At 44.1% G+C, this 23,151-nt stretch overlaps 1 protein-coding gene across 2 annotated transcripts in view; it reads left to right on the top strand.

Annotated features, from left to right (window-relative positions):
- The window catches only part of LOC105675818 (zinc finger protein 358), a 32,411-nt gene extending 10,797 nt beyond the window's left edge, over positions 1-21,614 (top strand). Inside the window, exons 2-3 of one of the 2 annotated variants that reach the window (XM_012373248.2) lie at positions 2,457-3,497; positions 4,587-21,614. In XM_012373248.2, coding sequence (XP_012228671.2) covers positions 2,457-3,497; positions 4,587-5,593 — 2,048 coding nt within the window. In that variant the 3' untranslated portion in view covers positions 5,594-21,614. Of the gene's footprint in view, positions 1-2,456; positions 3,582-4,586 lie in introns of both variants that reach the window. The other variant, XM_067359858.1, reaches the window with a different exon arrangement.
- Positions 21,615-23,151: the final 1,537 nt, after the last annotated feature.

Here is a 23,151-nt window from a genome sequence, read left to right as displayed (position 1 = left end):
CGGAAAAAATTCTCGCAATGGAGAGGAAATTAATTTCTAGCTTTGTTTCCTTGTACCTAAAGTGTTAATCTTCCGCCTGAATTGAGTGATTGGCTGAGTGAGCTATTATTACGACAGTTACGATCCTTATTATTAACTATCGTTATTATCATTATAATCATCGTCGAAATTAAAAAAATTGCACTTACAATCATAATAATAGTATTTTTTTTTACCAGGAATCGAATTTTTGAGTAAACGTAAGGGAGTTTCTTGTTTTATTTCGTCGATTAAACTTTCAGTTAAATCGTTTAGTTCCTATGATGTTTTTATCTTAGCTGTCAGCTTCCATGAACTGCAGTCGTAGCTCACAAGAACTTTTTTATTGCTAATGACTTCCTGCGTGCGAAGGAAATTTGGACGATTGCTCCGGGATTCTGGATGTAATTAAGTGTTGCCGGACGGAGATTGAGTTTAATGAGACGTAGCGTTGCCTTGGCAGTGTGAGTCTTGACGGATTTCTTAAAACAAGCCGACACTATAGCCAGATTAACGGATGTATGGGAACAACGCGATACTTTTCTAATACGAGAGTGGATTGTATAATTCGTCCTCATTGTAGAGAAAAAAAATTGTCAGAGTCAGGCCGCACAAATGGTCATGTTAATATATGTAGATTATTGCTCCTGTAATGATATAATTGCCCCGCCTTTTTCTACTGTCATTTTTTTCTACTGATTACATATTGAAGAGAGCTCTGTTACTTCTTCTATTGTATAATTTGCTGAGCCGGCGGAATATAGAAATCGGCGTTTGCAAAACAGTAACTGCTTTAGGAATACACGTTAATTAAATATCCGCGCTATTTATTGAATTCGTGAAACCGCGCAATATTGCAGAGTTATTAATAAGACGATAACGATATTTCGCAGGCACGAATATTGCGTTAGCGTCACTTTTCAATCGGCTGTCTTCCTCTTAAACTGTGATAACGGGATATTATAATGTTGTCGCTCCGGAGATTCCTGGAATAGTTAAATGCGATTATGCGACGGGGATAATCTTGGAATCGCAATAAACTAATCTTGATGCGAGCGCGTTGCGTACGGCATTATCTCAACAAACAACGGTTATGTAATACGAGTAAATGTCGCACAGTAAAAACGATTAGCTATAAATATGGTTGATTCACGTGCAAACGTGCGGATAGCGCGATTTCTCTTATTTTTTTCCCCCGTACAAATCTACACATTTGCGAACTTCGCTAACGAGTATTTTTTTTAAATCGTTCTCTGTCATATAGCATTAACAAATGTTACAGTGCTTTGATTTATCTCGCGTTCTGTTGTATATATATCTAAGCCTCGCTTTTATATCTCTTTGTTTGTAACTAATTAGCGATCGTTCCACTTTTAATGAATTTTTCGAAGTTCCGTTTGATATAAATTGCGGGTAGGGATCGCGCAGTTGCCGCAGGCGCAAATGGTAAAATTTCTATCGGAACACTTTTCACGAAGAGACACTTTTGTATCGGATGAATCATCCGACGAAACAGAAGCAAAAATCACTTTAAGCGGTCTGCACGAAATGCAAATTGAGTGACAAATCCTCCTGGCAAATAAAAGAGTATGAAGGCTAATGTAATTAGCGCGATAAAAGGAGGAATGCCTCGCGATATTGCATAACGTAAATTCCGTAATCGCGAAACGGCTTGAGCCGTCTTATTCGCGATGTAATTGCGTGCGATAATTTTGATTGGACAAGACACACGTCTTAAATCATAGCAGTTTAATTAAAAACTCGGCGCGATATGATTACTTTCCCTTGCGTTTGCCTCTTATTTTCGGTTAATTATAGCCGCATTATTCAAGTAATTAAACGATTAACGGGTAAAAAAGAGGAATCGATAACAAACGATATGATTGCAAGAAGCAATTCAGCCGTTCAAGGACAAAATTCTTCAAGGATTCAGAAATTCAACGAATCGAACACGTGATTCTCTGTCGCGCGAGTGTAATTTTAACACCTTATAAATTATCGACGCGATGCGGAATAGATTCGACCTGCACAACAGCGGTTGAACTTGTGAAGCGTGAACCGGACGTGTCTGGTCATGCGTAACCGGGAACACAGTACGGTCTAGAACGCGCATTCTAGGATCGCAGATTCTTTATGCAAAAGATTTGCGCTTCTTGATTCAATTTTAAAACAAATTGTTCTCAAACGACGTTAGTCAACGAATACGTTTGCAGAATTTAGTTCTATTTCAGGAGCACTGTCTGTGCTCACACTGAATTGTACGCGGAAATTGAAATATAAATGCCACGAATCGCAAAATTAAATGTTTTATTGTTAAATAGGAAAAAAAAAAAAGAAAAATAGCGAGTATTTTACGGTACTGCTAATACAAAGTAACGCGCGCTGTTACGTCAGCATCTGCCTAATCGCGAACGCTCTTCTGCATTGTTTGCTTACAGATACTGGCGCGCCCTACGTTCTGTACAAAGATAACATGGAGAGACCCCAGGGTCAGTGGGGCCCGGGGCCGGGATCTCTCCAGGACGGCGGACTGTACCCGCAGCAGCAGCAACAACAGCAGCAGCAGCAGGGCTCCTCCTCGTCGGGAAGCCCACAGCAGGCCTGTGGTCCTCCGGTCGAGGGCGGCGAAAGCGGTCCACCGCCCTCGTTAGCCTCGCCCGTGCCCTCGCCGTATCCCTCGGCGCCTCCCGAACCTCAGTCCTTGACACCACCGGACGATGACATACAATCGAGTCAGGCGACGTCCCAGCAGCAGCAACAACAACAGCAGCAGCAGCAGCAGCAACAACAACAACAACAGCAGCAAACGCAGCAGCAGGTTCAGCAACAGGCGCAAGTTCAACAACCACCTCAGCAACAACAGCAACAGCAGACGCAACCGCAAGATCATTCGCCGCAACAACAACAGCTGACTCCTCACGCGGAGGTGGATCGCGGTGATTGTTTCCCCGGCGCTGGTGAGCTGCAACAATACCCGCAGCACTACTTCAAAGAGGCCCGGCCGCATCCCTCGCCGTCCGTGCCACCTCACATGCTCACCCCAGGCGGCTTTTCGGCGTTGCACTATCTCAAGCAGCCCGGGGTGATGTTGACGTCTCTCGGGCAGGGTGACGGCGGACCTAGTTTGGACGCGCATCAGTACGCTAGCCCAGGCGCGCCGAACATGGCAACCGGGCTGCCCGACATCGTGCAGCAGAGCGGCAAGTCGTCCAAGGCCGGCAACAGCGATCTGCGTCTGTTCAAGTGCTTGACCTGCGGCAAAGACTTTAAGCAGAAGTCGACTCTGCTACAACACGAGCGGATCCACACGGACAGCCGGCCGTACGGATGTCCGGAGTGCGGCAAGCGGTTCCGGCAACAATCCCATCTCACGCAGCACCTGCGCATACACGCTAACGAGAAGCCGTATGCTTGCGTGTACTGCGAGCGTACGTTCCGACAGCGTGCCATCCTCAACCAGCATCTGCGCATCCACTCGGGTGAGAAGCCATACCAATGTCCGGAGTGCGGAAAACACTTCCGTCAGAAGGCGATCCTGAATCAGCACGTCCGCACACACCAAGGCGAGCATTTCTCTCTGCCTCCCAGACTCCCCAGAGGGCGTCCACCACAACCACACACTGACCCACCCACCGGTTCTCACTCATTACTATCGCAACCGTCGCCGTCGCCACCGTCACCGTCGGCGTCATCACCATCGTCGTCATTATAATCATCACGTTCATTACCGCCGGCGGTACAATAACCCGCATACTAACGTTTCATCTCGATTCTCACCCCAGATTCATCTGCACCAGTGGCGGATTTCGAGCTCGAGAGAGTAATTGTAAATTCGCTGGACGATGCGTGAGAGAGGTCTCTGAATAATCGGGGTAAATTCACCACTGGTCTACTCCTATATCTCTCACCAGCCTATGCGCGATCTGTTTTTTGTTTTGTTTCAAAAATACCTCGAAAGCTAATAGCGACGATTCACTAAAGGCAAAGTACCGGCAACCGTCGGCAACTCGTTGCCGCTAAGGCCAACCGGGTAAGGGTAAGAACGGTTGAGCTGGACGCGAGAACGCTGGTGAGCTGTGAGATAGAGCAGCCCTTTCCGTTCCAGATCCTAACGCAGCCCGACTCATCATTCATCTAACTCGATTGCCCTCTAATAACTTTAATTTCTCGCGTGCTTCTTCATTCAGGTGGACCTCGGTCTACGAACCAGTGACTACCGCGTCTCTCTTCTTCTACGCCTGTTACTGCTAATAACTTTCAGTGGGGATCGCGATAAATTGGATTACAATAGCTTTTCGAATAACAATTGTGCAAATAATGAATTGAAATGTCTTTTTCGATGTTTCTCCACAGACATTTGTCGCTTGGGTTATTTTCACTGGATTCGAGCAAACGTTCGCAAGAACGTTCGACTCGCGCTAACAATTGGCACGTAGTTAGATCTCTCTCTCTCTCTTTCTCTCTCTTTCTCTCTCTCTCTGTTAATCCGTAATCCGGGCTACTAACATTCCTCTCACCCGTCCGCCGTGGAATACCGCCGATGAACGTAAGCTATTCTCCTGTTACAGACGTGAGTCCGCATCTCATCTTTAAGAACGGTATGACGCCAACGCTCTGGCCGCAGGACGTTCCCTTTCCGCCCGAGGAAGGCAAAGAGGAGGTAGCGTCGACGTTCGGCGACACAGACACGCAATCGGGCGCGTTCAGTCCGGCGCCGGACGCTAATTCCATCCAATATCCTGCGTACTTCAAGGACCCGAAGGGCGGCAATCACGCGGTCTTCGGCGCGGGCGGCCCGGGCAGCTTCGGCGCTCTGCAGTACATCAAGCAGCAAGGCGGCGCGAAGAGCTGTCTACCCGACGTGATACAGCACGGCCGTTCGGCCGGTATGCCGTTGTACGTGCGCTGCCCGATCTGCCAGAAGGAGTTCAAGCAGAAATCCACGCTGCTGCAACACGGGTGCATACACATCGAGTCGCGGCCGTATCCGTGTCCGGAGTGCGGCAAGAGGTTCCGGCAGCAATCCCATCTCACGCAGCATCTGCGAATCCACACGAACGAGAAGCCGTACGGTTGCGTGTACTGCGGGCGTAACTTCCGTCAGCGCACGATTCTCAATCAGCACTTGCGCATTCACACCGGCGAGAAGCCGTACAAGTGCCAGCAGTGCGGCAAGGATTTCCGTCAGAAGGCGATTCTGGACCAGCACACGCGCACTCACCAGGGCGATCGGCCGTTCTGCTGTCCGATGCCGAATTGCAGGCGGCGCTTCGCCACCGAGCCCGAAGTGAAGAAGCACATCGACAACCACATGAATCCGCACGCGGCCAAGGTGCGCCGGAATTCGAGCAGCGATTCGAAGCCACCGGGCACGCCGGCGGGCCTGGGCCCGGTTCCCGTGCCGCGTGGCCTCACGCCGACGGTCGTCAAGCCGGAGCTTTACTTCCCGCAATGCTACGCGCCCGCCTTCAACCACCAACCGCCGGTCTCCACAGCGCAATTTCCCGGCGCACAGGCGAACGGCGTGTCCGTAACCGGCGAGTTCAAGCCGCCGACCGGTCTGCCGCCGCAGTGACTAACCGTCCATCCTGCCGCCTACTAGCAAGCAGGAATCCCCGCGCTGAGGTTTCAGCGCTGCTTTGGTCCCGCCGCGTTGGAGGCCGACGCCACGTCGAACGCCATCGCCGCTGCCGCCGCCGCTGCCGCGTCGCGATGCGGCCAGCAGCAGCAGCCGCCGCCACCGCCGCCGATCCAGCAACATTACCCGTGACATTTATCATTGTGCATTTACTAGAGTCTTCTTTGTTTTCGTCGTTTCACAACTCGCTCGCTCTTCTTGTTCCATCGCTGCTCAGCAGAGCCTCGGAACGCGTCGCCAGCTAGTTCCGAGCTCGACGGTGAGAACGGTGAATCGTCGGTTTCTCGTCGCGCGAACCGTCGCACGCAAATGTCTGAAAGACACTGCGAGAACGCCTGTCGTCCGATCGCTTCGTCTCGAGTTGACTGTCGGATAAAAAAAAGTTATTCGAAAGATAACTGCTTTTCTAATCTGTTTCGAAATTGTAGCGCGAGCTATAATGCGAACGAAGGGATAAAAACAACGCCGAAGAATTTCGGGGATCGTTTAGACACTCGTGTTCGATGTGTCTTGGATTTTCGCGTTGTTCGCGAAGCAAGAAAACGCGACCGAGCTTTCTCTCGCGCTCTGTGACATTCGTATAAATGTGTTGGAACGCTGTTACTGAATGACTTCGCGGAAAGACGACGTTTCAATTAGGATCATCACTCGTCGTTGCATTGCCGCTATTGAGCGACGATGCGATTATATTTGCTCAGGTATCAGTCGGTGACACGCGATAATGCAAATATCCGATTGTAGTAAGTTCGTGACATACGGTTCGTTTTTTTTTTTTTTTTTCTTCTATATAACGCGATCGCGATGCAATATTCGTTACTTCTCCGCGATCGCGCATTGCTTTCAGTAGTGAGTCGGATTAGAATAACCCCGGGATTAACGGTCCATTATTGTCGGCATACATCGGCGATAGTCTGTCCGTCAGCAAATATCGATTCCCGCTGCAATCCGCTTCTCCAAGTCGTCGATCTCGCACCAAGGACAAGGTGAAGGGGGAAAAGCTCGGAAAAACGACCGTCGCTCACCGTCGAGCTTCTCACTAGCCAGACCAAGGTAAAGTAAACTCAACGAAGAATCTCGTCTATTCCTCCGTATGTATTTTTTATAATTAATCGATTACGACGTACCTTCTCGCGTTTCTTTCGTGGACAAGCGAATGGCACGAGAGTTTGCCCCGCGGGGTGTGGGCGGATTCGAAGTGAGTTCACTTCTGTCTTCTCCCCCTCGCGGGATGGTGCACGCGCCGTCCGGGGCGCCGCCGCTCACACCGATTCAAAAGAAAAAAAAAAAAAGAAAACAAAAACGCCACGTATCGCCAAACGGGTTGAAGATGTTCGATTTCGACCAGACTAAAACGATTGTGATACAATATTTAACTTGCCTATGTTTTAAAAGTTTCGCGGGAGAGAAAGGGAGAGAGAGATATGTTGTGCTTTCCTGAAGGGAGGCGCGCTTACACGACCACGAGAAGAATGCCTGTAAATATGTAAAGCCGTTCGCTCCAAACAAAAGAGGAAGAAGGAGAACGAAGAGGAGAACACGACGGAGAAAGGTGATGTATGCAAGTGCGTGCGAATGAGGCTGCGTGTGAATGAGATGCGAAAAAGTGTGATTGAACGAGAGAGTAGGAGAAAGAAGATAGAGATTCGGGGAAGAAAGAGGGGGTGGGGGGGGGCGAAAAAGAAAAAGATATGATGAGCGGAAAAGAGGAAGATACGAGAGATTATAGGTAGAATTTACGAGGACGACGTATCCTCCCACTGTGCTGAGCCATAGCTTTTCGGTAAATCGAGTCAAGAAACGACGACGATATACCGCGATAGCGCGAACTGGAAGAAGTGAGGGGGAGGGGGGGGGGTTGCGACTCTTGTATACTATAGTAATATTTGAATGTATATTTATACGACAGGTTATATTATATTCTAACTATATGACGATATTTTGAATCGGTTTTAAAATCAGATTGGTGCTGATATAAAAAAATACTAGGTAAGCGAGTACGAAAAAAAAAATGAGGAGGGAACGTGGAAGAAGGCTGAGACACCGTAGAAGTTAGCGTTTAAGTAGCGTAGACGATAGTGTAGCTCAAGGTAAAGAAAAGACTTTGAAGGACCGCGCTCTCGTACGGGGTCCGCTCACATCTCGGAGAATTATCATCATTACTCTTAAAAGAAGAAAAAGAAAAAAAGAGGGAAAAGAAAACACTTCGTGGCAATACTTAAATGAAGAGCGAAAAAGATAGGGGACGGAGGAGGAAAACGTTTCAACGTATACTCTAGAGAATAATCTTTTAAAATTTCTATATTAAGACGTGTGATCTCTCTAATTATTGTACATTACATAATGAGTCTAAACTCTAGACGACGAGATGCGTTAGTATAATTACGATTACGTACGTATTAGGTGTTCTACAGTTAGTCTTTTGTCATTTAGAGACACACACAGAGATCTGAAGATGATAATTGTGCGGCCATATTCTCTGTGGCCTGTTCGTAGTGCCTCGGAATTGCTGCTCGCGGCAGTGATTTGACCGTATTTTAGGAAGGTATATTATATTATATTGAGGAACCGCAATTATCGATACTCTCTAATATACAATACTGGAAAAGGAAAAAAAGGAAAAGAGGGAATCGCGTCGTGAGGCGTCACGTTAATAAACGACTCATTAAATTATTATAATGAAAGAAAATCTACTTATATATCGCGAGAATGAAATGACGACGACGATATAATCGTGGTGGTTGTTCGCTGTTGTTTTTCTTTTTTTTTTGTTGTTCTTACTATTTTACTTTCTTTCATTCATTACGTAAAACGCGAAACTATGAGAAAAAAAAGATGGCGAGTGGGGAAGTATCGGGCGCCGGGAATGGCAGGGTCTCTTCCGGTGGCCGTTCGTAATATTTACGAGTATGATTATCGATGTGGAAATAATTTTCACGCATTTACCCACGTGCCCTTTTTAGGATATTTTTATCGTTCTTGCGGCGAAGAGAAAAAAGCGCAAGCAAACTCGCTCGTTACACATTAACGCTCTTTTATACTCGAAACATCGATTTCTGTATACCTTCGTACGTATATGTGTCCGCATGAGACCAAAAAAAATGTTGAAATACTCGTTATGTTAATAGAGACTTTCTGCAATAGCATTTCGGGGGGACATGGTAAACGCTAAAGCCTTGCCGGGCTCAGCGAACGATAATACGTGAGTCTAAAATGAAAATTAAAAGTTTCAGAGCAGGAATGAAGTAAATACATAATTTGTGAGATCCACTTTAAACGTGAAATCGTGTCTAAAGAGAGTCTTGCAAATTTATAGTCTGCTTTGCTCTCGCTCTGAGCCTTTTAATTAATGATGATTGAGTTTCGCACCAAACGTGCAACTTTAACGTTTATCGTATTCGACGTATTGTGAAAGGTGCTCAATATTCCGTAATATTGAAAATTACGTTTACGTGACATTGTTTGCTCGCAGCATCGAAAGACTGCAACTTTTCAACCTCAGCATATATTTTTCTAGGACTTCCAAGACTTTGACTTTTATTTTTACGGAAGTGTGATTTAAAATATGACAAAAAAATAATTTTGTTTTCTTTATTTTTTTTTTCTACTATAATAGTTTGTTTACTATGCACGCCGAGACTCAACTCGGGCGATAGTAATTCATTTTTGCTGTGAATACATCTGTCCTCATTTATATGTATCATTCTCTATCGCAGGCAGAATGTTTTTATCGATCGGATAAATGCCGATGTCCGCGGAGTATGTTTTTCACCTTTTATGAATAATATACTAGTGATTTATATTATCGCAAGAACAAATGAACACCTGGAGAAAAACTGAAACTGTCGCTGAGTGTAGTTGACACCATTTTTTTTCTTAGAAATTGTTACATTATTCATTAACTAGAAATTTGTCAACAAAATTAGAAATTGATATCTTTTCTTTTCACTGACAATGCTCAAAGAAATTTAGCCTCACTCAAAATAACATATGTTCTAGTGAAGCCATTTATTTGCAAAACATTCCGCAGCTGTAACGCATTTTTGTATTTTGATTTTTTCTTTAATTCTCGGGACACAATCAAAGTTTTGCTTCTTTTAAAATCTTTCACCGCACATATATTTTACTGGCAAAATTAATTATTTTATAGTCTACGAGGCGGAAAAAATTGAAATATTTCATTTAACTAACGAGTGCGCAGCACTTTACTAAATTTGCAATATAAAATTACAATTCCGACCACTAATTTATAACGTGCAGAAAATTAAACAGTTTTTCGACAAAAAGTTTTGTTCGAAATTAATCAGTTTTCTGCAATTTTTACAAATTAATGGCCGGCGCTGTGTGCGCATCTCGGTCTAATATATGTCAAATCTGAAGCGTTTAACGAAGATCTCGTACAATTCGATTGGTAAAACACGGGGGAACATTGCGCGCAAATTATGCGATAATGCTGAAAGGAGTAACGAAAAAGCGGAGAAACCGTAATAAAAGAAAAAAGAAGCACGTGACAACACCTCGGACTCGGTTCGGACTTACATGCACACGGCCGATTGTACTTTAAGAAAATCCGTGATAACGAAAGTAACCGATTACACAATATACACACACGCCAAGTTTAGAGAAAGGAAGTAGGAGGGAGACACGCGCATAAACATTTCTCGACGTGATCTTTCTCTCTAATGAGTCAAGACGTTATATACCGAAGCGAAGTTTTGGAATTGATTGCGATTGAGAATCGTATAAACCGAAGAATGGGAAGTGTGAAAAAGGGGATAATAACTGTTGTAGACAATGTGTAGATAAAAATAGATATTTGTTTTCTTTTTTATTATTATTATTATTATTATTATTATTATTATTATTATTATTATTATTATTATTACTACGATGTACTCAATACACCCTGTATCATTATATCTATCATTATTATATTACTATTATTTTATTATTATTAATATTATTGCTATTATATATATATATATATATATATACATAATAATTATTATATTATATTATTAAGTTTACAAGAGAGATATTGCATATGGTGCATTTTTTAGTTAGTATCATCATAAAGTTTTGATCACCTCTGTTTTTATTACGCTGTATCCTGTCGACTGTATCAATTTCTCTCACTCCGTTTTCATATCCGACATTGTAGAAGTCTCTTTCTTTTTTATACATTATTATCGATAATCGACTATTAGTGCTTATGCTTATTATATTCTAATCTCGCAGTCACAAAATCCGCCGTGTGATATAATAATACGTATATTCGAATGTCGCGAACGAAGAAGGAAGCGATGTCGGATTGGTGTTTTTTTTAATCTCTTTTTTATATATATTATATATATAAATATTTTATATACATATTGCAAAATGTACTTTGCAAGAAGGAAGGTCCAGAGCTGTTTTCTGGCCGAATGACAGGGACGTTACTTTTTAACTTTTAAGTTCCGTATATATATACGCGCGAGACCGCGGAACTCGTCGTGAGCTGCTGCGCGAGCAGGGGCGGACTTACATACGAAAACTAATGTTACATCAGACTCGATTATCGAGGAAAGAAAACGGTAGAATTCAATTACAGAAATATCTGTTAATCTTTAGGGGAGAAGAAGAGAAAAGGCAAGATTTAAAGATGTGCTTGATATTTCATTGCTTCGTTCCTCTAAATATTATCAGTTTCACGCGTCGAAAAATCACCATCCCGCCCTTGCTTGTGAGCAAAACTGGTTCGGGTGGTTAGACGACGACGTCGGAAGGTTGCGCGGTGCCATTTCGATCGGCGAGAGGGAATGAGAAACGGAGAGAGTTGAAGAGAGAGAAAGAGAGAGAGAGAGAGAGAGAGAGAGAGAGAGAGAGGGAGAGAGTGAGAGCAAAGCGCACGTATTCAGTAGAATCAGCGATATACTGTGATAACGACCGCTAACGATGAGCAACATCCGCTTAATTTCATACGATCCTACGTCGGAATTACGCGTCAGCCGGCTTTCTCGAGTTGAATATCGCGATTATCTCCCGCGAATGCGGCGCTCTCTCGCTCCCTTCGGATCACAAAGACGGATGAGAAACGTCGCAGTACCCGTCGATCGATTTACTATTTTGCAATAACGGCTGTCGTCTATCACCTCGAACACCAGCGTTTACTCTCTTTATTCATCACTTGTTGCGTTTTGCATTGTGCGCAATTCAGCTTATTCAGTTTTGAGGAGAGATACTTTACATCTCTACAGATATATTTTTTTAACGATAAATTTTCATGAATTTGACGAAAACAAAAATGCTTTCCAATCTACGAACAATTTACGAATTGATTTGGAAAATATTTTCGGTATTGTTTTGAAAACAGATTCAATTAGATTTTCTTGTATGCCCATGGCGACAAGATGGGATGCATGGAAATTTCTGAATATCAGCTCGTGACGAATCCCGCGGTAAACGCACGATCGCGTATCCGTATACGTAATGGACAGAACAGCGATCTTGTTTCTTTTTTATTCTTATTTTTTTTTTTTTTTTTTTTTATAGTTGGATGTATTTCAAAGTGCTTTCAAAGACGTGTAGAAAGAGGCAGCACGCTTACGACAGGCTGCGCCACCCTCGTCGTTCACCGAATGCTCAACATAGATTTTAGATTTAAGCTTTATATATATATTACCTAATGATATATATGTAAATTATTGTTTTCTCTTTTCCCTTGTAAGACTCAGGGCACGCGCCCACAGATGGGCCGTGCCCCGCCGACAGGGTGGCGCATCCGACATTCTATACGTAGTTATTTGTACTCATTTTGTTTTCAGAGACTCCGCAGAAAAATAAGTGAATTTGAAGAAACCGATAGGAACTCGTTCTATAAAGTTGTGCAATAATTCTGATCTTCAAATCAGAGCTGCAACGGAGTTTTTCTTCTATTCTCTATTTTAATTAACTTAATTATTTAATTAGACTTAAGATATATTTTATAATAAATTTTATTTTATTTCAGAGATTACTAGATTTTATATAAAGCTTTATTTTATTTTATAATGAAATATAAGGCCTGGTTGCATCAACGATTTGAATTAAGTAAGCCTGCTATTGCTGCAATTTGCTGTTGTTGTTTCAATTATAGTTTTATTTGTAGCGTAGATAGAGAAAAAATTTTACGAAGCTAAATTTAGCTTGAAATGATATTTATGTATCCGATTTCGAAAGAATTTTGAGAAATACGACAAGGTGTTAATGTACTGAATATAGAAGGAAAAACAGAAAGAAACAAAAACACGTTTTTAAAATGGTGCTCGATACGGAAGGTCAGGTATCAAGTTTTATAGAGCGAGTTTTTCTGGCGGTTTCTTTTAATCGACTGAATTTTTGTATATGAGAGAGACGAATCTTCCAGAACGTTAATTTATACGGACGAGAAAACACCGCGATGCGCGTGAAAGAAGTTCAACGAATGTTCGCTTACGTTTCTTCGTCGCATGAGATCTCGCTTTCAAAATTTAGCTTTAAAAAAGAAAAAGAAAAGGAAAAAAACCCTCGGATGCGAACGCCGACGCAGGTGCAATACGTTTCACAGATGCGCATAAGTATACTTAGGATCGTGCCGTGATACGTTGAAAACGTTGGAAGGAAAGCACGCGAATTTTGCAAATATCATTAAACAGTGCCGTTTAGCGCATACAGCATTACACGCGCACCATGTACGTCTAATTACGAGTTGCGGAATGTTACATTGCGTGTTCACGCAAGTTCGGATAATGCTAGAAATTTGCTTTATTCCGTAATATGCAAATTATTTTGCCGCAAAAAAAATAAATAAACGAATTAAATGGAATTGATGGGAATGCGCTTTGCCAAGATACGAGTTCTTAATCTTCGAGATCGAGCGGTGTTTTAAAAATTCCATTTTCTATTCTCTTCGATTTTTATACGTTTATTTTAATTCTCATGATGTGCAATGTGGGGGAAAGATTCATTTCTGAAAGATATGGGAAAGAAGTCGCGCTTGGGCGACGTTTTCAACGTACGCGTAGCTCGTGTCTTATTTATATAGATTTATATATGTATACATATATACATACATGCACACGTAACTCGCACGATCGCAATTGTAAAAGAAATAGAGATCACGCGGTGCCAAGCGCCGGTGATGCATATACCATTATTTACAAGTATATACGCGAGCAGCGAAATACTGCGCCAAGATCGACCTTACCTCGTTTTTCGTCGTTTCGCATGCAAATTTATTCGCGGCGCAACTTCCCTAATTATATTGCCGCTGGTATACCTCTTGATTCATGTTTGACGGTACGATAAATTGTTGAGAATGATGTTACCTTTTCGGCGAGAGAGAGAGAGGAGCTCTTTAAAGACAACGATGTTTTCTGTGAAAATATCAGCCATTAAACAGCAGCCATTAGAGAAACCTGTGAATAGTGCGCAGCGAAATTACATGCCTTTTTTTTGCGTGCATGAAATATATTTTATTACGTCGAGTTCCTGTTTGATTTGTTTCCGTTGCTTCTGTCTTTAAGTTATATAGTTAAGTTCTCGCACTTGACATAAATCTGTGTTATCGAGGTACTCAAAATCGTCAAAAGATTATTGTTTAATAAATCTACCGTAAAACATTAACCGTAAATCATTTAAGAATAGATATTAATTATAACACGTTCTGAATTATTTTTTGTAACAGCCGATTTAACTTATTTGATTTAACTTTTGGATTATTTGTAATCTAGTATGCAATATATATTATTATTATTATTATTGTTATTTGTATTATTATTTTTATTATATTACATCAAATCGAGCCGTGTTTTCGGTTCGAACAGTTAACTCGGCTGGATCTGGGCGCAGAATTTTCGCTGCACTGCAAAATAGATGCATCGTTATGGCGGAACCAGGTTCCTAATAGTAATTTAGGGAGCGGGAAGAGTGAAGGAAATCAGTTTTCGTCTCATATATTTTGTGACTGACGAGAGTGTCTCGGCGGCGCGGGTCCGATTCTGTTCGAACCGATAATGTTCCCAAAGATATATCATCATGTATATCGTATATATCCTTTGTTCTTCTTTCCACTCTGCGTTCCTTCTTCGCTCGCTTCTCTCCGACGCGACTTCCAACTTCCATCGTCCCGTTTTCCACCGTGTACATCCACCTCGTCCGCGATTCACCGGTTCGTGTAATATATATATATATATATATATATATATATCTATCTATACACATATATATATATATATATATATATATGTGTGTGTGTGTATATATATATTAATCAACAAGTGCGGGTGTGTTCGTCACGAAACGGTCCCGCGTCCGTGCCCCGAGCGTGTTCTGTTTTTCATTTTCACTTTTTTATACAAATAAAATTTACAAATAAAACCAGAGGAGCGCATGTCTTCAAAAAAACAGAACCCTCATTAATTTTCCGTTACGTTCCACTCGTCGTCCTGTTTACCGAGATATCATTTTGCTCGTAATGAATTCTCGAGAATTAAATAGTGTAATTTTTATTTTACTATAAAATTTAATATTAGTCCAAGAGGGAATTTTGTATAATAATAACATATTTTTTTTTTTTTTTGACAAATAGAAAACGCTAGTGAAGGCTAAAAGGCTCTTCTGCTGATCAAAGAATTTCGACGTTAATGTAAAGTAAAAGCGCCGTTGGCTTAATTTCAAACTTGCATAACTTAAGCGCACTTTCGTTTTCGTCGGCATTTCGCTGTCAATTAGAAAGCAGCGCAATGAAAAACATAATGTCTCGGTAAATAGCGCGGCTATATAATTATTGCTTTGTTTCAGCCGGCAGTTATGTTGTTTCTCTCCGCTCGCTTCTTGTGCTTTAAATTCTTCAGTTTTTTTCGACAGTCTGAGTTCTTGTAACTTTCGCTTTTCTGTTGTTTTCATGGTTGAATTAATGATCGACACATACATCGCGCTTCAAAAGCACCTCCCGCATGAAACAATTTGCGAATAATTGTGCGACAAACAATCTTAAGACAAAAATAATTTGCTATCGTTGATTACAACTTCTCTCAGAAGTTTGGTTTACGCGAACACAACAAGCTATAATTAAAAGAACATCCACAATTTCTGGGACATTCTGTATGAACATTTCGATAAACATTTTATAAGCGTAACAAAGTATTTCAAATTGAACGACAAAAATTACCGAAACTCTTTGGATTTTTACTTTCTGAAGAGCCGCACTTTGGCGTCGTGAAATTTCAACCGCAACTTCGGGATCAGCTTTATCGAGTCTACGACGCGCGGAGAATAAATTTCAAGTCGTGACCGTAAATTTGCGAAACTAACCAACCAACCAACCAACCGACCGACCGACCGACCGAACGTCGGAAACAGTCCGTCTCTGGCGCGGTTGCAACCAGTTTTGCACGGACACGTCAGATCACGGCTGCTTGTCAGAACGCGGCTTGTCCGCGGCAGCCTTGATTTGGATTATTTGCAACGCATTTTACAAAGTGCGCTTATGACAAGCCGACGTCTGTATGCGCGCTCGCGAACGCGCGTACTTATCCGTTCGACTTCATCAGATCCCGTAGAAATCGTACGTTAAAATCTTGCCCATCTGTGTGGGTGGCACAGAAGCCACTTGCTCTCGTTCATGCGAACACGATTTGCCAGTGGTTCTCGCTTTATCGACAATAGATAGAAACGTCTGACCAGCAGAAATAGAAGAGACGATCGGTTTTATTAAATTCAGCAATATTGCTTCCAAAATTTAATTTTGTGGGTCTGTATATTTTTAATTGAAACAATTCAATTTTATTGTTACTTTTCTGATATTAGGGTGCATGCTAATATCCTATCAAAAAAGGATAATTTGCTCCCGGAATATCTAGTTTCATTTGTTAAACATGCAAACACGACAGTGTTCCGTCCATTATTCCCGGAAGATGGAAAGATTGCCGCGTGTATCCGCGAGAATAGGAGGAAGAGAGCGGGATGCGATATATGTAAAAGCATTTGTCTTGTCCGCCGGTGCGGGAAATAACGTCGTCACTTTTGCCGGTGACTTTTAGCATTACTCTTCTTGCACGGTAGCAAAAACGGAGCGTTTAAGTAGTTACTCGAAGGGAAGCGAGAGGTGATCATCTGAAGCGTACTTGAAGTCTGGAGAACTGTTAAGCTATAATACGCGATCGATGCAAAAGTTTGAGCGGCCTATAAACACACGAGCCGGGAGAGGAACGAAGAGAGGGAGGGAGAGGAAGACAGAGAAATACAGAGAGAGAGAGAAAGCCGCGCGCGCTGTGTTTGAGAAACTCTGTCGTCTACGTAGAAGCTGCCCGACTGCACTTGACTTTCCAACTTCACGACCACAGACCCGCGGCACAAGTGAATCCCGCCCATACGAAGACTGTAAAAAGATCAAATTGAGATAGCCGAGAGAGCTCGGGCTGTCAAAGGAAAGGCGGAGTGAAAAGCGCCGTAGTTACGTTCAACTTTGCATTATGACAAACAATCGAGCAATTTTGAATTGTCAAGAAAAATCACGCGCCGATTGATCTCGCGAGAATCGTACGCGCTGAATAATTACGAATAATTACAAATATCAAGGTTTGCGCGATACATTTTTAAAGCAATATCATATTATTTTAATATTTACATAACATTCTATCTCATAAAATGTTAAGAAACTGTCAACAGTTGGTAGCTTTACGTACACACGATCATAAAGACGATATCGACTCTGTTATCTGGACTACCGTTCTAACCGCTCGTCCTCGCAAAGCGAGACACGGAGACGACGACCTCTGACACCGCTCTGACGGCGCGAATCACGGCGATGGCCAATTCGATTCACACTTGCATCCCGCGGCCGGGATACAAGTTAATGCGGTTATTGCCAAAAATGACGAGGAACGAGTTTACGCGGCTCACCCGATCGGCGTACCCATCTTAACCAGCCGCGTACACGCCGAATCCGGTTAGACCGGTTCGGCGAGACGTTAGATTTTCGCGTGATCGCACTTTCGGTTTCTGAATATTGTGTCCTTGAATGGAGCCCCGGCGTATTCGCGATGCTCGTGGTGGTTGCAGAGCGTGTGATGCAAGAACGAGAGTGCACCGAAAATTACAAAACACCTTGATATATTTTATTCATTGCCGTCGGCCGAACGGTATGAGCGTATGTGTAGCGCCGTGATTTATTTTCCAGCGAATAATATGTGCTGTTTTTGGAGTAAAATGCGTATGGAAGAAAATTAAATCTACTTATCTTGCGAATCGAAATTTCAATAGTATACTCGTTTGGAAGTCTATAAACTATCCACTGTACCGAAAGAATAAGTTAGAAATTAGGAATCTCCAAGTCTAAAAGCTCTAAGTTATCTTCCATTTTCGTCGAGTATTTGCAAATTCATTGATGCATACACACTCTCACTTTTTATAATTATTAACCATTAAATCTTCTATCGCTGAAGAGGAATGATAAAATATTCTCAGAGCAGAATTAAGATTCCTTGATTGGAATATTTCTCTTCGTGCATCACATTGTACTTATTAACATAACATCAGAGCAAATCATATATCAAAATACCGTTGATATACAGTTTCTATTTCGCAGGAAAAAGAAATGGCAGAAAATAGAATTTTTACTAGTAGCAGATTTAATGTTCGCACGCGCTTCCAAACCGAGTCGGCCGAATATCGAGAGTTTTTGCAAATACGCCTACGGGAAGACACTCGGCTCGCGACGAATTGCCAATCATTATACGGCGAATCGTCGAGGATAAGCGACGAGTTAGCTGCAGTTCGTGGCACGGCTGATGCGCGCTGCGCCGCGGAGTGCAGACGAGCGAGCCGAAGGACAAGGAGGCAGCCGGGGTATCGGAACGGTGCGAAGAATGATGGATCATCATGCATGCCCGAAAACCCGTTGGGACTCTCGGCGGAGAGATGAAGAATGCTGGCCGGGGAAGAGAGGAAGAATCCAGCCGGCCGCGCGGCGGCGGAGAAGACGACTTACGGCGATATCAGCGATCATGAAGTATGACTCCGACTGTTTTGAGCCGGGCCGGGACCCGGTGGGAACGCGAGAAAATTATTATGCGCCGTGGATCCTTCCGATCGAGCGTAACGTCGCGGCGAGATAGATAATATTTTTTGTTCGCAGCCGAGCACTCCATTTGTCTCGGGACTCGTTGGAGACCGAGTTCGCGGCCCGACTTTCGATCTAATTCAATTTCGATAAGGATCGCGCTCGTAGGATTTTATACGGCGGAAAACTTGGAGGTACCAGAAACCTTGCGCGCGCGGAAATAATCGTGCTCGGGATGACTCTTTTAAGATTTTACTTATAAATTGTTATTTACGTTTCTTTAAAGTGTAGCCGTTAGAAAAACCTTTCGGGAGCAAATATATTTAGTACTATTGGGGAAGCTTTCAGTCGCTGCAGAATCGTGCTCGATGCTGCGGAATCTCTACAGTTAAACGCAACTGAATTAGGACCTTCGACTGGCTTAAAGTTGATGCCTTTTTTTTTAGTAAAATTGAATTACGCATTATTATTGTCTAATACTGATAAATTGAATTTATGAGAAAGCGCATCTTATGTCAATTATCACACAATTGAATCTGAACAGAGAGAGAGAGAGAGAAAGAGAGAGAGAGTTTGTCTTTACGCTTCGACGACGCTGAAATTTGACTTCACCGGGATCACGGTAACTTGAGCCGTCGGCGATAACGCGCGCGGTGGATCATGAGGACGTTCGTAAGAGGCATTCCGCACAATGACAATACGAAGTTCGTATAGTTAAGCCAAGCGAGACTTGGTCGTCATCGACGACGTCGCACGGAGAACACAGACGGCAGCCGGGAGCGGGACGAAGAGGACGAGGCGAGAGAAGCGGAAAGAAAGGATAGAGAAGAGAGAGAGAGAGAGAGAGAGAGAGAGAGAGAGAGAGAGAGAGAGAGAGACAGAGAAAAGAGAGAGGGAGAATTACGCGTTCGCTATATGGACCACGCGAGGCGAAAGTGAGACGGGGGACGAAATCGTGAGGGATAAAGAGAGAAGACGCCGGACGGGGGGGAAGAGGGGCACCAAGGGGGGAATCGCACGAGAGAGAGAGAGAGAGAGAGAGACGAGATCCTCTCCCGGGTCTCCCCGGCTGCCCATAACTCCGATGTGCCGAGCGGTGGGAGAAACGCCCTTGACTCGGACTTGGTGGTTGGCGGGGGAGTGGGACCACGGCGCGGCCTTGAGAGCCGGCCCGTCTCGTTCCCCACGACCAGCGTTTCTCAATCTCGCAATCTCGTCGGGGGTCTACCGCGGCGGCCGAACCCGTCGCGTACGACGAAAACACAGGAGCGGCTGCGGAGGCTGGTAATTCTGAAGGGGGGGCGGCTGTGCACTACGCGCTGGATAATTTTGGCAACTGGGACAGCGTCCCCCCGACGCTCCTCCGACGACGAGGAAAAGTGGCTCGGGAGGAAAAATCAACCGCGCGATCCGGCCGACAATGAGCAACGTGGCGGACGTCGCGGCGCATCCGAGTTAAATTCCCGAGATGAAACTCCCCTCGTATCTTACGTCATTGTTTTCAAGACGTTCCTGTATTTCTCGAGGCCACCGCGTCACGTTGCTGTTTGATGGAGCGGCATTGCGAGGCGTGACTATCTGGTAGACGTACAGGTGGACGCGCGAAACGGCGTTACGCAGGTCATGTATGCGAACGTTACATGAAATGCGCGACCGAGAGCGTTGAGACTTTGCTGGAGGAATTTATCCTCTTGTTGTGTAAAATCTGCTTGATCTAAAAGTATAATATATATGTTTCTTTTTTTAATTTACATAAAGCCATTTTGGATTAATGTCTATGTTAATTGAATAATGTCGAAATGATAAGAGAAAACGTGCACAATCGAAAACGCTTGATATAGGTGGGACGGATTTCGACAGTGCGTGTGTAGCTTGTCGGACTGCATGCACCGGGCGCGTTCGGCGGGCGAGTCTGGTTCGAGAACGGCATTAGTCGGTCGAAAACCTAATCACCGACGGATCGCCAGTCACGCGGCCATCTCTCGAAACGAGTCGGCGGGCAAAAGCGGGGTTCAAGGTTCATGAACTTGGCACGACGACCGTCGCGACGGCTCTTACGAGCGCGGGCCACGGCGAGACGATGAGGCGGGGAGCCCCCCTCGCCGGCTCTCCCCCTTTCTCTCTTAGCCTCTCTTCCCTCGCCGGTCTTCGGCCACGTGAACGAAATTCCTCTTCAACAAGAACGAGTGAAGGATCTTGGAGAGAAAAAACATTCCGATGCGCGCCCGCCGATTGCATCTATGGTGCATCGCCGTCTACACGCGACGCGGCCGCAGGCACTAATCGCCATTTCGAAGAATAACGATGAAAGGAGTCAACCTGAAATTTCGTGACATCGAGTTTCAACCTTGACGTTGAGAGATTATTTTTAGCCAAATATTCAAGAACTAACGGAATCGTGAGAAAAGATTATTTTGTTGCGGAGCTACTACTGCTCGAAAGATTGAAGGATTCGCGAAATTGATGAATCTTAATGCGGTTCAATGCTCAAAACTAGCCACCTCTCTTTTACACCGAGACTTTGCAGAGCTACGGTGTACAGAAATGCAATCGAATGCAACGACTCCCGCATTGCGAGTCTCGCGCGAATAATTCGCGTGCGATGGTCCGGAAGGCGCGATCGAGGAAGTTGAGAACAAAACGCGTTTCGTCTGCCAGAAGCGTCTGCGAGCATCGTGGGATACGGAGAGGAACGAGGGACGGAGATATCGTGAAAGAAAGAGAGAACGGCGCGAAGGACCGGCGAGAGAGACGCCCGATGCAAAGGAGCAGAAAGGGCGAAAGAAGCAACGGAGACGGATCAGGATCGGTGGCGAATTTCTCAATTGCGGCGTGAAGCGCGCATTTCAGGCCCGATAGCTCTCCGCGTTTATCATTAAAAAAAAAAAAAAAAAAAAAAAACAGATATAGATCCGTGTGAGCACAAAAATTCGCGATTTGAAAATGCAAGCTCTTTTTCATCAACATTTAATATTCTAATTAATAATTTAATTTCCAGGTTTTTCGTATTGCATTCATAATTATATTGCATGCATATTTTACATTCATTTTGATTACAGCGATTTAAAGGGAAACGAACATCGCGTTGCTTTTTATTTAACGATAAAGATGTACGAGGAAGGTGGTTCCTTGCCGGTCGAATCTTTCGTATATCAGGCCCTCGCTAACATCCGCCACTGTTCGGGACGTCGAGGGGTCCCACTCGCCGCCGTTCTTGCCGCACTATCGTCTCGTGATGGTCCATATATACCTCACGTTGCACCGGTGCGCTTACCCTTTATATTTTATTTTGCCTCCGCGAAATACCCGGCTGACAGTTACTCCCTCGAACGAAATAAAAGGTACCTCCCCCTCCATCTCCCCTCTCTCTCTCTCTCTCTCTCTTTCTCTCTCCTGATCTCTCGGAAGAGAATCGCGCGCGCGCGCGCGCGCGCGGCTCCGAGGAAGTTCCTGCCACTTGGCCTACTACTCCACTCCGCTCTCTTCGCTCCGGTCGCTCCGCGGACGAGCTACCGGGGCTTTTCTTTTTACGCGAGCCACTTCCTGCTCTCCGCGAACTTTGTTTTTCTTTCTTGTCTTTACCCTCTCGCCCTCCCGCGCCCGCCCTCGTCCCGGCCCTCGCGCGCCCGCGGTTCTTCCGTACCTTCTTTCTCTCTTTTCCCCTTTCTTGTTGCTCTCCGCTCCGGGACCCAGTCACGGGAGATTATGCAACACATAACGGAGAAATCTAAACAACAAGCACGACGAAATTTGCCGAGATCGGACAGCCGGATTCGCGCACCACCGGGTTCTCGCTCCCTTCGGTATGTCTCTCGCGTGGACCGCCGCTGGGTTGCTAAGTTAGTGAACGCCTGTGAATCCTGGCTCGTTAGTACTAAATTGGCGCTGTGGATTCATTGTTGTTCCGTTAGAATTTGTTCAGTTAAATTTACTAATTTGAGCTTTTCCTCAAAAAAAGAATCGAGAAGTTTTTTTCTATGAAAAAAACACATTGGAGCCAATAACGATCAAAAGGGCGTGTTTTGATCAATAAAAAAATATATATCAGAATTAATTCTAAAAAGAGAGATACTCTCTCTTTTCAAATTACAAAACGTTAATTTTTTTCTTATTTTCATCAAGTATCGTGAAAATGTGAAAAACTATCGATTCGGGATGCTAAATGAATTAAAGGTTTAAGTATATTAAAATTAAAGACCGAGGCAAGGAGCGACAAATGTATAGAAAAAGAGTTATCGGCGTGATTCCGCATTGTTCGTCGCACTGCCATTGACGGCCCCGCGACTGTTTGACGGCTACGCAGTCTTCGTCCTGAAAGGATACTGTATGCACGGCGGCAGTTACTAACGTCTGGCTGTTATTACGAGTCGGCGGGTTGGGCCGGGCAATGCGAAGGGCTGCTATGCAAAGGATTCTCGCCGGCGGCGGCGTTTGCATA

The sequence above is a fragment of the Linepithema humile genome, chromosome 7 (assembly GCF_040581485.1).
Source record: "Linepithema humile isolate Giens D197 chromosome 7, Lhum_UNIL_v1.0, whole genome shotgun sequence".
In the NCBI taxonomy this organism is placed as follows: Eukaryota; Metazoa; Arthropoda; class Insecta; order Hymenoptera; family Formicidae; genus Linepithema; species Linepithema humile.
This window is presented reverse-complemented; position numbering and strand designations above follow the sequence as displayed.